At 30.5% G+C, this 16147-nt stretch overlaps 1 protein-coding gene across 4 annotated transcripts; it reads left to right on the top strand.

Moving 5' to 3' along the window:
• Nucleotides 1–10550: 10550 nt before the first annotated feature.
• Nucleotides 10551–15459, top strand: LOC133679721 (BEL1-like homeodomain protein 3). 4 transcript variants are annotated; one of them, XM_062102401.1, is made up of 6 exons: nt 10551–10691; nt 11586–12088; nt 12221–13296; nt 13868–14274; nt 14350–14410; nt 14740–15459. In XM_062102401.1, the coding sequence occupies exons 2-6, from the start codon at nt 11746–11748 to the stop codon at nt 15226–15228; spliced, it is 2376 nt and encodes a 791-aa protein (XP_061958385.1). In that variant the 5' UTR covers nt 10551–10691; nt 11586–11745; the 3' UTR covers nt 15229–15459. The 4 variants fall into 4 exon arrangements, with proteins under 4 accessions (XP_061958385.1, XP_061958384.1, XP_061958386.1 ...); XM_062102400.1 differs by having other exon boundaries at nt 11586–13296; XM_062102402.1 differs by having other exon boundaries at nt 11586–13296; nt 14735–15068.
• The last annotated feature ends 688 nt before the right edge of the window (nt 15460–16147 follow it).

The following is a 16147-nucleotide window of genomic DNA, read 5'->3' on the forward strand; positions in this document are numbered from 1 at the left end:
CTAACTTATGGGGTGTGTCAAGAGTAATCAAAATAGAGGACAAAACTTCAAGGTGGTTAAAATGATCTTTAATGGCTTTAAAAAAGTCATTTTTATTATTTTGGAATTGAGTTTGGCTAGTTCTTGTAATTTGGTATAGTTTGAATACTGGATTTTTTAGTTTCTAGTCTATAAATTTTGTAGTTTTAACTAGAGAAACAATAGTTCTTTGGATTTATTTTTTTTATTCTAGACAGTTGTTTTCCTATGGTATTAGGTTTGTATTGGTGAAGTTATTTTGTTGGATAATATGTTTGGTGTTTTGGATTTATTTTTCTATTCTAAACAATTGTTTTCCTATGGTATCAGGTTGGTATTAGTGAAGTTAGTTTACTGGATAATGTGTTTAGTGTTTATGGTGATGTCTTCATTTGAGTTTTTGTAAGGAGCAGCATCTATAATCTGACTATCATAAGGAATTTTGAGATTTCTCAAGTATGGATATTTAGACTCAATAGAAGTACCACTCGCAAATTCCCAAATAGAGGTTTTACTTCTAGATATTATGGGACATGCATGTTTTAAAAATGGATATATGATATATTGTTCCAATACATAAAATGATTCGAACCAATCAAAGAACAAGATTTGGACTTTATATAATGCAATAAAATTATAAAAATATTTTTTTGTTTATAATAAGATTTGTTTCAAGAATATTCAACTCATTCTAGATGTTTTCGATTACAGATGAGAATGTTGGAAAGGAGTATAGAGAAAGTTGGTCAGTGTTTGTATATAGTGGTTTGGGTATATTTATGGTATAATCAACATTTTGAAAATTGATGCTAGGAATATCAAAGGTTAATTTCCTAGATAAGTTTGTGTGGCAAGGTATATTTATAACTAAGAGAATTTCAGAAATTCCCTCATTGTTTATTGTACTACATGTAGAAGATTCATATGAAAATCTAGAACTGGTTAAATGTCTATGGAAGGATAGTCTAATTTTACCATCGTTATATTTAGTTATTCGTTTGAGTTAGATATTTGATTGTGATGGTTGTAAGGGTTTAAGTTGGGTAACACGTTTAAGGATCCAGTCTTCTTATAAAGTAACATCTTTTCATTTGATAGATTTAGATACAACTGTATTTAATCTAGAAAGGTCTATTTTGAGAAGTAAAGTTTCACCTTTCTGAGATTGGAATTTATGTTTACTGGCAAAAGTAGAAAACATGGTTTTATAATAGATCTTAAAGTTTAATGCTTTAGAAATTAATCCTTCAAGCATGTTATAATTATGGGTTTTTATTTGTAATATAATACTTTGCAGGATGTTTTTGTTTTTGAGATATATAATTAGATTTAGATAATAATCAAAACAAACGGGACCACAACACAAACTGGACTCAATGGAACTGAGTAATGAACCTAAAAATTTTGGAATCTAGCATCTTTAAGAACAACTAGGATAGAAGTATTTAAACCTTCTTTAGTAAAAGATTTGATTTCTACTTGTATAAGGCCAATATGGATATATTTGTAGTTTCTGTCTATGTGTTTTTGTAGGGATGTTTTGGAATAAATAGTTTCAAAAAGCTTTGTAAGCTAAATATCTCTTTCTTCAGTTTTTATTGTAAAATCAATTTTGAAAATATTGAAAGAAGAAGTTTGGTAAATTTGGTTCTTTTAAACCTTTAGAATTTTTTAATCATTAATATTTTTTTTGTAAAATCTTCAATAATAATCTATTTACTATTTATAACTCTTTTGTTTTCAAAAGAATCAGAGGTAAAAGATGGTAAAATAGAAGTTGTTTTATAAAAAACAGAATCCATATTTTAAAAAGATAATTTAGAAAACAAACTCAAGTTATATGGATTTATTGTCCTATCATCACTCTTAAATGGGACTTGTATCATTCAATATTATTCATCTATACTTTTAAGGTTTCTGCTCTCACTAGGTTTCTATAACTTTTGTATGAATTAGGGGTGATCATTTTCGGTTCGGTTCAGTTTTTATAAAAAAAGAAGTAACCAAACCAAAAAAAATTTAAAAAACAAAAAACTAAAACCGGTTCAAACTGACTAGTTTTGGTTCGGTTCAGTTTTTTTGGACAAAAATTAGTTCAAACGGGTTTGGTTTGGTTTTTTCAGTTTGGCTCGATTTTGGCTCGGTTTGACTCGGTTTTTTCCGATTTGACTCAGGCTTTTTCGGTTCAGTTTGTTTTTTCGGTTTCGGGCTTATAAACCGGAACTAAACTAGTCTGTTTTTTCAAAATTTTAATTAGTTTTTTTTCACAATTTAGTTTTTTCGGTTTTTTTTTTCTAGTTTTCTTGGTTTAATCAGTTTTTTGGCTCACCCTTAGTATGAATAATACTACCCAAGTCCTAATAGGCTATGATACCAAGATAAACATGTACGTTGTGTTGTTACACCAGAAAATGATTTTAAAATCTGGTTACAGGTTTCCAGTCAATATACTTAATTCTTAAAGATAATATTTTCCAGTCAATATATTTGATTTTAAAAGAGAATATAAAACACAAAGTATACAAATTTCTGATGTGAATGTAGAGACAAGTTTAATAATGACAAGATTCTATATCAAACATATAATATACTTAATTTATAAAAATTTAAACATAATTTAAACAGGAGATATATTGACAACGTCACTTTAACCATTTCTTTTTATATACTAAGACAATGACAACCTAGATTGAATCGAATCAACTTTGGTTTACTTGTAAAACTTATTACTTGAGTCATGAGCCTTGGTGAGTTTAATAACTTATGTTTTGGGAATCTATTTTTTATTTAACTATACTACAATAAAAATTGACGTTCATGGGAAAGCCACTAAATATAATTCAAAAAATAATTATAATGAAAGGCTAAAAAAAGCATTTGCTAATTTAAAAAAAAATTATGTAACCTTTTTTAAAACAAACAAAAAAATCAAATGTTATTCAATCAAACATATTAAAAAAAATTAGCCACCGAATAAAATTAAGAAAAAAACATCATGAAGAGTTGTAAGACAAATAGTACCTGCCAATATAATAAAAAATGGTTATTGTTTTAGTAAAAAATTAAAAAAAAATCCAATAGTATTTATTAAAAGAGTTCTAAAATTAATTTTTAAGTAATTTATTTTAATGGATTGAATTTAAAAATCTTGAAAAAAATCTAAAACTGAAAAATAAAGAACACAATAGGCCAATTATATGGGCCTACACATTTGGCCTATAAATAACGATGGTTGACTTCGTGTAAGGTCTTATTTTTTATGTTAAAGAGCAGACAACAAGTTGTCAAACTTTTTATATTTAAAAAAAACAAAAAAAAACATGTTATTTACCGGTATAGATTTCAACAACCAGAGAGGTCATTAGAAACTGAATGCTGACTTTTTTACCTAAAAATTTATTTCAACTCATTTTTACTTGATAATGCATAAAAACACCATTAAAATCTAAATAAATTAATCTCTCGACCCAAAACACCCTCACAAAATTAAAAATAGATGAAAAATAATTTTTCATCTATTTTTAATTTTGGTTCTTTTATCTTTTATTTTTTTACAAATAATAAAATTAATTTTTTTTTTTGTTAATCATCCGAGAGCTTGAAGTTAACGACCATATAAGTTTTCAGTAGCTTTAAAATTTGTGACACTCAAACTGATGATCTTTGAAGAGTAAACTTAGGATCTGAACAGTTAAGATCCACCCCTTAATATTAATAAATTTTAGTGTCACAAAATCAAGCATTATACTAAGCTCAAAATGTTTTTTTTTACATTGTGACAATAGTAACCAAAGAAAAAAAGAGGAAAGAAATAGAATCAGAATTACAACCCACATTTTTTTCACTCACAATCCATGTACAGTGGTGGGTGGCCTCACGTGTTTTTGTTAATCCGTTAATTCTGCGTCAACGATTCATATTGGGCCTTACCATGGACGACAACCCATACGACAACCATTCGATGGAGGGACAACTCTGGCCTCTGGAAGCAGCACCTTTGGCGGGTGGGGGGGGCAATTCTCCACCAATAAGAAAGCCGAAAGAAAAAGCAACGTGTACGTACCTACCTGGCAAGTGGAGGTAGCACAGACGCCTCTCTGCTGTGTACTGCGTTCGCATCTTTTCCCATGCTGTAAAGAGGAAAGACAGAGTGTCAGCCTGTGAAGCCTATCTTCGTCAATCTTATATTCTCCAATCACAGAATCCCCTGAACCACGTGGGTCACTCAGTTTGCCTAGTGAATATAGTGAATGACAACACCCCCAACTCCACTTCTAGCAGCCCACAGCAGAGTCCCTTATGCCTCCTCAGAGCATATTCAATGAAAAAGCTAAATCTAAAGCTCTATATTAAAAAATATTATTTTAATCTTTTCATGTTTAATCTGAAAAGTATTAAAAAAAATATTAAAATTTTTTTTCTAACAAATATTATTTTTATATATCTTTTTAAAAGACTAAAACCAACAAAATAATAACACTAAAAACATAAACCAATTAAATATAGTTATGTAAAAAAAAAATAACATCAAACTTATTAAAAAATAATAAAACATTTGTTTCTTCTACTCCAATATAAAAAAATATTATATTTATACTATTAAAAATACTATTTTATTAATTTAACTTTTCAAAATAGTATTTTGTATTGGAGATATTCTTCTAAACACCCTTTTTTTTTCTTTTTCCTTTTTTCAGGCAACAATATTTTTTACAACGTACACTCAATTGATTTTAATTTAATTTAATTTATATCCTGTTATGGAGAGCAGTCAGTGCAAATACAGGTTTGCAATCATTTATTTTTTATTTAAAATTATTTTTTTATATATTTTTTAATTATTTTGATATATTAATATTAAAAATAAATATATTTTTATTTTAATAATCGGATATAAGTTTTTTCAATGAATTAGCTTGGTGTGACCGCCTCATATCAGTAAGTGATTTGAGTATGTTTTCAACTATACTTATTTTATTTTCAAAGCATATTTATTTTGAAAAAACATGGAATTACTATTTTTTTATTGTATTTTATTTTTTTATATAATTTTACTATGTTAATATTAAAAATAAAAAATATAAAAATATTTTAATGTATTTCCAACTAAAAAATACTTTTAAAAAATATCTTGCATTATAATATCAAATATACACTAAGAAAATAATTAGATGTATAATAGCTTTCGAAATGTATTTTAGCTGAAAAAACATCAAATTAAGTGAGCACTTGGAATTGCGGTAGCTTATATTTTTAATAGTGTTTCAAAAATATGTTTCACTTGAAAAAACATTAAATTAATTTTTTTAATATATTTTGATAATTTTGATATACTGATATAAAAAATAAAAATAAAACTAAAAAAATTATTTTTATATATTTTCAAGTGAAAAGTATTTTTAAAAAGTAACCTACACCATACTAACATTAACAGACACACCTAAAATGCAAGATCCTTCTGTAAAAGTATTTTTCAATAAAAAATACATCAAATAAGTTTTTTAGATTTTTTTATTTTTTATATCAATATTTCAAAACCATAAAAGAACATATGAAAATGTATAATTTAATTTATTTTCAAGTAAAAGATAATTTTAAAAATAAATTCAACCAAAAATACAATTACACCCTAATTCAACATGTTCAAATAACTCATAATGATAATAAACAACGTGTAAAATTAGAACAGTAGAACTTGTTCGGTAACTTTTGTTTTTTTATTTTTATAAAAGGATTATTTGCTTTGATAAAATATTAAATTAATTTATTTTTAAATATTTTTATAATGTAATATACTCATATTAAAAATGAAAAAAAAATTATACACTTTCAAATAATTGTTTTTTTAAGAAATTAATATCAAACACACGTAGTATTCCTTCCGTTAAAAGGAACATGGAAGACTGGGAAACTGCAACAAAGTGGAGTGTATCTATGCTTTTTCTTCTTCTTTTTTTTTTTTTTATCGATAATCGGTCACAAAACTACTGCCTCCAAGCAAAAGATCATCTGGCGGTCGACATTCATAGCGTGGGACAGAAGGAGTCAGTTGTCTAGAGATAGGTAGGTAGCTAGCCAGCTAGCTAGCTAGCTAGCTAGGGCTCTGCGACTATGAGCTCCAGGTGACGTAATCTCCAGTTGTCCGTACGTAAATAGTCTGTGTTGTGTCCAATGAACGTCTTTTCCACCTCTGTAAGAGTGTGAACGCTGCATTAAATGCATCACCAACCACGTGTCAGACTATGCCATTTCAAATTCGGGTATTTTAGAATTCTAGCACATTTTGTTAGAAATTTGGAAAAATATACATGTTACAAAAATAACAGAGTTTAAATATAATTACTATTAAAAATAGTAATGTTAATTTAATTAAAATATATAAAAAATCAATCCAAAATTTTATAAAGATCCCTATTTATTTTTGTATTTCAAAAGTATTTTTTAAAAAAATAAAAAATATTTATTTTTTTATTTACTTCAAATTAATTAATTTTTTGTGGTATTTCTAAATCATATTGATGTGCTGATATGAAAAATAATTTTAAAAAATATATTATTTTAAAGTATTTTAAAACAAAAAATACTTTAAAAAATAACTACTATCACACTCTCAAACACCTCCTAAATCACCAAGAAATGAAATTCAAGATCCAATAATTAAGAAAAAAATAAGTCATCAGGAATACAACATAGCTCCATTTTTTAACTTACTCAATATTGTTATAAAAATCTTGATAAAATAATTCTAACCACACCTTAAAAGACCACCAATTATAATCATAATTTGTTTGGGGTTAATTACAATTTCATTTTGTATTCTACTATAGTACAGTAGAAATCGTTTCATCAAAATCTTTCTATCAATATTAGATATGTTGAAAATAGAGTTTCAGTATGTTTTCGATGATTTTTTTTATTATTATTATTATTTATAATGTCTCTTTCTTACGACATCACTTTATCTTTTTTTTTTTTTTTGAATATTGGATCTTAAATCTTATTTTTTAATTATCAAATCCTGATGTAATTTTTATTTAGATTAATTAATTTACAAAACAAACATGTCCTAAAACTCAAGTACCCAAAAGACCGTATCTTGATTAATTTTTATTATTATGTTCTAATCAACAATCAAGTTCAATTGATGTACTATATCATAATAAATATTGCATAGCCTACATGGATTCAATTAAACAAAAATAGCAAAGAGATTTAATCAACAAAATTTAAATATATAATTAATAAAACTTCATATAAGAAGAAGGTCAATCTTGTAAAGTAGTACAAATATTACTATTTTTTTATTATATTAAATTTCAGGAAATGGGGAAGATCAATTGATACCATCCATTTGAACGAATGAGCTTCGTCAATGGCTCCGTACAAAAATTAATATTTTTTTTTTCATGCCATTCCATTATGCACAAAACACCACCAAATTCTCTCTCGTCTGTCATGTTTTCTCATGAAATTGTAAAAATTTCATATTAAATTGTTTTTTTATTTTTATTTTTTATGATTGTGTCTTGAGCTAAAGAGCGTGAGGGGGCCTTGACATTAGTTGATTGGCTTGCTAGAATGATTAGATTCCACCACTTGTTCACGAGCTAATGGGGTGCCTGAACTCACTCGTTCTACCCTCTTCTGTAAATACAAGTTTTTTTTAATTGAAATTATAGATAATTCTATATTTAAGTTAGTAATTATAGAAGAAAAAATAATGTAAAAGAAAAAAAAACAAATAATGTAGGAGTCTTCCTTGTATAAACTTGTTGAATTATGTGTTTATCTAGTAATGTGAAGTATTTATATATTTTAATCAAATTATTTTATCTCCTAGAGAGTAAAGTAGTGTTATAATAAAGAATAATTTATTTTCCTAGTAAATATCATGTAGAGTGAAGAAAAATGAGATTCGGGTTGTTTTCATGTTTAAAATTATGATAATGATTATGGTTTAAAATATTTTTTATTTTAAAATATATTAAATTAATATTTTTTTATTTTTTAAAAATTATTTTTCATATCAATACATCAAAAAGATTTGAAAAAATAAATAAATATTATTTTTTAAAAAATTAAAATTTAAAAGAATATAGTTTTCACTATGTCCCCAAATCTTGAATCATTCATGAGAGCTCAAATTAATTGGTTAAATTATTTATTTGTTGCCATAGTTATTCAAACTTCCTTATCTTCCTTATCTGCTCTTGGAGTGGACTTTCTTTGGTGGTGTAATTTTTGTATGGCAAGAGCGTGTGACGTGTCATACCAAGTTAATTTTTAATATAATAAAAAAACATATCAATGTTATAAATGTATTTTATTGTATTATAATTTTTTTAATTGAGAAATGTGAGTATATTATTTGTGCTTAACATGAAAAAATTAAAAATAAATGAATCGATAAACTCTGAAAAAATTATTCAAATTAAATAAATACTAAATTGTTAACCTAACATTTCTTTGAAAACGAAAGACATGCATATACAAATATTTTGTATCTATTTTTTAAAAACCAATTATGTGTTTGCATTTTTTTATTTTAGAGATAATGTTTTCTAATCAAGAAATTTTTTTAAATACATCATAAAAATACAATTTATTTAGATTAATATCAAATAAAAAAAATGAAAATATAGATTGCAATAATCTCTTTGAAATATTATATAAAATATAAAATAATTAAAAACAATAACTACTATTTAAAAAATAAAGAAAACAACTTACAAAAAAATCAGAGATAGGGTATTAATTTAAATTTAAAAAAATAATGTAAACTAAAAAATACATATATAAAGGAGCACAGGGTATTAATTAAATTTTTTACAAAAGAGAGAGTTAGGCCTGTATGCTTGACGATAAGTCTCTTACTGCTCAGTTTCAAGCCACCTCAGGTGGCCGAAAAATCGATAAAAAATTGAGCTTTTGACTTTTAGATAAAAAAAAATATATTTTCAACCAATTATTTCACTTAAACAAACTTAATAAAACACCTTATAAACCTCAATAAACTCATTTATTGCTTTAAAAGATAAACAAAACTGGTTATAAATCACAAAACTAAAGACACAGTACATCTTGAATGGACTGTCACAAGTTACAAAGCAATCGTGCCATCGGTTACTCCTTTATTTCTGCCATATCATTCTTTGAAACCAGTTGGTAAAACTCATCGGTGTAATCATTGATAGATTTACCTCAATGTTTTAGCGTGTAGAGCCTCTGATATAAAGTCCGTGAGCAGCCAAGAAAAAAAAAGTATTCTCTTATCTTCTTCTTCATCTTGTCTTAGTCATTGATTTTAGATTTTCCTTGGTTCTTTTTTGTCTTTTTCATCTGCTCACAAAACAGATGCCCTGCCCTTTAATCTGATTACAACTAACTTTACTTGCGTTTGTTTAGCCACATCTTTGTATTCAAAAATCCGTTCAATCTAATTCAACAAGTTAATTTATTCTTCTACTTGTAAAGTTCCTGGAAACTTAGAAATTTTGATACAAAATTCAAAATCTTCATATATGTTCTCTTCTCGCTCAAAGGGTGGTCTCCTATGAATTTGTCTCAGATTTTCAGTTCTCACAAAGTACCCAAGATCACTCTCCCGGTCCTGGTCACATTGTCCCTAGTCTCGCAAGTCCCTCTCATCCAGCTTGCGAGTTAATTCTATGATTTGCCTTTGCATGTCTTCAATGATAAGCTCCCAAACATTCTTGTCTCAAAGGGATGCTCATTCTTATCACTTTCTTGGCCACACCCTGCTCTACGACCTCTTCCTACCATAGTTTGTTAGCGCACAAAATGGTAAACAAATTCTCTTCCACGAGATTGCAACATACAACATGCAATAAACTTGAGATCATTGGGCTTTGATACCAATTGATAGAGGCGAAAGCTGAAGCTAGCAAAACAAAGAAAGAGCACAAAAATTTTAATGAGCGAAATGGGCTGTCGATGTGAACCCCAAGTTCGTAGGTTTTATTTTCTCTAGAATAACAATGATAAAGTCTCCTCTTTAGAAGATTTACGAAGCCTTAAATAGACCAAAAACCCTACTTCAACTAGAAACTCTTCTTGGATCTAGATTTGTCCCATTGGTCCATGAATATCTCTACTAAACCATCTATATAATCTATCTAGTACAGATTTTTATCTAGTTGTGGCAGACTCACACCTAACTATTAAGAATTACGTGATATTATAAGCCCAACTACAACATAAATTAATAATAAATTTTCTAGATCAAAATGAGAACAAATTGAGTTTAATGAATATACTTTTTATCTAGGCACCCAAAAAGGAAAAATACTGAAATTTGGCTCGATAACTATACCCTTACCCAGGCATAAAAAAGGAAAAATAGTGAAATTTGGCTAAGGGAAGGAAAGGGACCCATACCGGGGAGACACAAATTGAATTCACGAGCGTGACATTTTTTATCCGTCAAATTTAACGTCCAAAGCACGTTAAAACATTGCTTTGAAAAAGCTAAAGCGCGGGCTAGGCGTTAAAGCTAACGGTGAATACCAAAACCTGGCAATTATTGTCCTCCACCTCTTTCGTCTCCAACTCTACTCCCACCAAAATATACTCCCAAGAAATTAACCTCACCGGAATCTTACCGGAAATTGTACCAATCTCCTCTATTTATGGTTGATTTCAACATCTTAAAGGTAATTATTACTACTTGTCTATTTAGATAAAAGATTGATTATTCCTCGAGTTTTTTCTTTGAAAATTGATCAAAATCTTGTTCAGAAATTTTTCTTTTTGTTTTTTATGCAAACTCTTTACGTTTTTTTTTCCTTTCCTTTTGTTCTTCTTCTTTTCGTATGTTTCGAATTTTTTGGTTGATGTCAACATGCTTTTTTCTTTTGTTTTCTTCTTCTTATTCCTACTCTATGCGGGTTGTAAAGAAGTAACTAAAGCTGAAGGGCTTAAAGTGACAAGAGATTTCCACTATGTTTTTCAACAATCGGATCTCTATCATTCAGTCTCTTTCTTTACCTGTTTAGAGGGCGGACATGCATGAGGGTTTATGGTGTTTTTTTGGAATTAGGGTTACAGTGGTTTACGTGAGATATAATTATGATATACTCATGTACTCTATGTTATATATATGTATATACGCATGCAGTGAAAAGGGTGAAACGTTACGGATTAATGACAAGTTTTGTGGTTTAGCCTCTTATTTAGACCAAGACTGAGTTGATTCAAGTTGTTGAGTATCAAGTCTGCAAGATTTTTGCACTGTTCCTTTGGTTGGGAAAGCCCTACCGTTTGGCTGTAACCACTCCAAAAGTTAAAGGAAAAATGATGACGACGACGACGAGAATAGTAAAAAAAGTCTTTGTACAGATTTGAGAGCAGAGACCCCTCCTTCCCTCCCTCCCTCTCTCTCTCAGTTGCGATGAACCTCTAGAATTGTTAATGCTTTTCTTGTTTTCCTTAGTCTGATGAATGTGTTTTCCTCCTTCTAGATTTATGCCGTCATTAGTGTGTGTAAAATGTAGAGCATTAATTGATATTCTATGTAATGTAATCTCTGTAACATGATGGTATTGCAGGGATTTTAAGTTCATAGAGTTTCAGGACTAAGTTTGATGGGTGTTCGAAGCTACGGATTCTTGTACAAGGAGGCAATCTTGGCCTTAAGTTGGTTAGTGAACTCACTAGAGAGATTCCAGTGAAAATAAGCAGAATCGGATAGTGGCTTCCAAGAATTAGATGGAAACAAGAAGTTTTAGGCCTGAATCACATGTAGCACAGCAAAGCCGGAGAGATAAGTTGAGAGGTCAACAAAGTTTAACCTCAGTTCAGTATTTAGATGACTACCCTAACAGTTTGGAACGTATATCTGTCAATCCAGGGCTAAGCCCAGATCTTGTTCACGTTCGAAATAATAGGAATGACAATACGATTTATGATTCCACTATGTTTTCCTCAGAAATTCTCAAATTTGCAACAAGTTCTCATGTTCTATCAGCTCCTAAAGTTTCAATTGTTGATCAAGAACTAGGTGCAGTTCCGCTCAATAAGCCTATAATTGCCGAGGATTCTTCTTTCACTGGTATGACGTCTCACCCAGTTTTATCCAACTTCAATGCTTCACACAAGGCCAGTAGCTGTGACCCACAAGGTTGTGGTAATTGGAGAAGCCTTGACTCACAGCAAAGTTATGATTTGATGGTGAATTATGCAGGTGGATCAGTAGGTGGGGAAAGAAATCAGAAACCTATGTTTGTTGGGGAAGTCTTGTCAAATAATGCAAGGGTAAGCAACATTTCAACATCTAGACAATATTTGATGCCTGGTTACAATGGAAACCAGAATGTTCAGCTTCCATCTACTTTAAGAAATACCTTTGGTGAAATTTCAAGTGAAGATAGCATCAAGCAGTTGAGGGTGATGCAGGTTCCTTCTCTTCCACCGTACCAAAACGCAGCCCAAGATGTCATTCCTTCTGGTTGTTTTAGGCCCAGAATGAATGAGCGCATTCTCCATCCATCTTTTGTAACTGAATCAACTGCTTCACATTTTGATAATAATGGCAGTACTTGGATGAGTAGACCACTTGAGAACTACCATCACTGGAGTACTGGTGAGTTGGGTCTCGTTGAAAGGACGAGTGACCAAGAGATGATGACTATTACAAGTGATGCTAATACTCAGGGTTTATCTTTGTCGCTTTCATCAATTAATCCACCATCTAAAGTTGAAGTTACCCATTTTGGAGAGGAATATGCATCTGAACATTTGCAATTGAAGGTGGCTGATCGTGTTTCCCAAGAATCTCATCAAGATTCAAAATTTTCTAAGTCAAGTTCTCTGTGTGCTTTGGCGAAGCCATCAATTATAACTAAAAGTTGTGGAAAATCGATTCATGACATCGTGGGGACTTCTACGCATGCTCTTCGCAACACTGGTCCTCTTGGACCTTTCACTGGATATGCAACTATTCTAAAGAGTTCAAAATTCTTGAAGCCAGCTCAGCAACTGCTGGAAGAATTCTCTAGTAGAACGGGTCCAAGACTCACGAGAACATTTGAGATGTCTGAAGATCAAGTTACTGCTCCAGCTTTGGCTGACATTGTTAATGAAGCCAATGAAAATTCTGGAACTAACGCCAAGAATTACTCAGGCATCCCATCCTCTTCATTTTACTGTTCAAATAAGGCAAGTGGTGGTGATGATGAAGGTGGAAGCGGCGGCTCTTGTGGATCTTATGGGCCAGAATACCAACAAAAGAAGGCAAAGCTCCTGTTCTTGCAAGAGGAGGTTGGTTTGTCTACTCTACACATCTCTCGATTTCTTTTTAGGATTTCTTTTTAGATTAATATACATCCAATCTTCTCCTTACCACTAATTATAAGGAAAATATCCTTCTGTGTGTCCATGTTTGTTTTTTTGAAAAGGCAAGATGATGGCATTGATTAAAAAAATTCATCGTACACAAGGCCAAAACCCAACAAGTTGTTATCTTGTAATGACAGCATTATTGTTGTCAAAAGAAAAGTGTGATCAGCAGCTTCACAATGCTAGTTTTCCTACTGTTGATTTTCCAAGTTTAGCTAAAGTTTGGTAAGCCAAAAAGAATGCACAGTGTAATCGCTGTTAATTTCTCCTTTTGACATCCAACGAAGTTGTTTATGCACTTAATTATTATCATTCAGTAATTACCTCACCAATACTACGATTACATCATGACCAATTATGCTTGTGGAGATTAATTTTTTAGAATACGCATGCCTATAATCTGTCTATTTTTCAAGATTTTTATTGCATTAATTCTTACCTGCTACTTAAAACAAGCATATTTGGTGACTGTACTGCACCTTGTTACCAAAAGGTTTGCAGAAGGTACAAGCAATATCATCAACAGATGCAAATGGTAGCTTCTTCTTTTGAATCAGTGGCTAGTCTCAGTGCTGCCACCCCGTATGTTTCCTTGGCTCTCAAGACAGTCTCTAGCAATTTCAGGTCTCTGAAACATGGCATCTCAGACCAACTCAAGCTCGTGACGAAAGCCCTAGGAGACAATCTCTTCTCCCGGAATACAGTTGCAGTGGGTAGTAAGGGTGATACAAGTACATCAAGGTCAATATACATGGATCAAAGCATTCAAAAGAACAAATCTGGTGGGGTTAGTGTGGGTTACCATGAACCCCAACAACACATATGGAGGCCCCAAAGAGGCCTACCAGAACGTTCAGTTGCAATTCTTAGAGCTTGGCTGTTTGAGCATTTTCTACACCCGTGAGTTTCCCATCACCATTCGAAATACGTAATTTTCTTATAATATTTTACTGTATCAACTTTTTTCCCTTGTAGGTACCCCACAGACACTGATAAGCACATGTTAGCTACGCGGACAGGTCTATCTCGAAACCAGGTAAGTCAGCTGCTTGTTAATCTTTCTAATCATTTCTGGCCAAGGGTCTCGCTTTCAATTTAGCTGATTGGATTGATTGAAACAATCATGTGTTGGTTTAATTGGAGTTGTTAGTATATGAATTAGCCTAGATATCTTGCTGTCTTGGTATTCCAAGACCGTGAAGCTCTTCTTTCACATTTGCTTTTTTCAATGATCTCGTTTTTAGAGCTCTTCAATGATATTGTATTCATGTGCTCCTATTTGGTTAGAAATTTGTCAACTGCATTTGCTGCATGAGATATACTCCTTTAGATTTAGATGTTTGATAAGTTGGCAGATCAGTGCAGGTGTCAAATTGGTTCATTAATGCCCGCGTTCGCGTGTGGAAACCTATGGTTGAGGAAATACATATGCTTGAAACAAAAGGCTTGGCAGAAATTTCTGGAAAGAATGATGGAAATTCTGCAGAGGGTAATATCCAGTCAAATGATGAGCAAACCTCAAACAAACTTGGTAAAAATTCCATTCTAAATAAACAATTGGAATGCTCTGGTATTGGTTCCTCTGGAAGCAGCGGTGAACAACTGGATGAGGAGCAATGGAGTGAAGGGAAGAGGTCAAGAGTAGAATTTCAGGTTCCCACCACGATGGATGGATCATTGATGAATTTTCTGCCGTATCAGAGAAGTGGGATTGATAATGGTGGAGCTGTTTCCCTTACTTTGGGTCTCAGGCAAGGTGTTGAAAGTGCGCAGCACCAAATACAATTGCAACAGCACAATGGTCAGTTTAAGCAGTCATTTGGAGGTCAGATGATTCATGATTTTGTCGGTTGATATATACACATATATATCCTTTTTATCTTCAAATGGAAGTTGAAATTGAATAATGCTAGCCACAGAAGAATGGCTTCGTTTTTCCACCATTTATCTCGAATGACGAGGCAAGTGACAAGTGGATAATACTTGAATATCTTCTTCAGGCTTTAAATTGCAGCTTACATGTATCTTTACTAATGCTTGCTTGGTGGCAAATGTTTTCTATGGCTAACTGTTTCTTGAACGTTCTATTTAACCCTAATCATGGATGGATATGGGGAGAGCTCCCCACTAGCACCTAGCTGTCTAATGTGTCCAGCCAATGAAGCAAAGATGGTGAGGGAAGTCAAGTGAGGATGGTATTTGATGTGATCTCTGAATTAGATAATTTTGATTTGATAGAACCCTGAATTAGAGGTAATTTTCTATTTCAGAACTAAAAATATTAAAAAAAAACTTAGAAATAATTTTGTATCTAAAAATTCTAAATTTATAAATGATGTTATGGAACCAATTAATTTTTAATAAATAAGGGTAAGATTTTTATTTTTATAAAAAAATGTTGTTTTGCAATAAACCAAATCTTGCAATAATAGTATAAACTTCTAAATAAACTAAAATAAACTCAAATTAAAAGTAATTATTTAACATTAATTAATTAAACAAAATAAGATAATAAAAATTAAGTTTTTATGGAAAATGTTTTTCATGTTGCTTAAATTTCTAATTCTTGCATGTTTTTAGCAAATTTCAATTATGTTATTCTTTTTGGTATGAATGATTTATTAGGCCTACAATATAAAATTAAAAAATTAAAAAGCTTGAAATGTTTAACTTTCATCAGAGTAAAATTTTGTTTGTATCTTTAAAAATGTCACAAACAATACACAAATGTCTGGTTTGATAGATTTGATAAGATTCATTAAATAATTTTGAC

This window comes from Populus nigra, chromosome 19 (genome assembly GCF_951802175.1).
Source record: "Populus nigra chromosome 19, ddPopNigr1.1, whole genome shotgun sequence".
In the NCBI taxonomy this organism is placed as follows: domain Eukaryota; kingdom Viridiplantae; phylum Streptophyta; class Magnoliopsida; order Malpighiales; family Salicaceae; genus Populus; species Populus nigra.

Bases quoted from the DNA above. Each gene is read 5' to 3' on its own strand.
- LOC133679721 (XM_062102400.1), top strand. From the start codon at position 11,746: ATGGAAACAAGAAGTTTTAGGCCTGAATCACATGTAGCACAGCAAAGC. The intron at 13,297-13,867 runs GTTGGTTTGTCT...TGTTACCAAAAG, and splicing joins TCCTGTTCTTGCAAGAGGAG to GTTTGCAGAAGGTACAAGCA. The intron at 14,411-14,739 runs GTAAGTCAGCTG...AGATCAGTGCAG, and splicing joins CAGGTCTATCTCGAAACCAG to GTGTCAAATTGGTTCATTAA.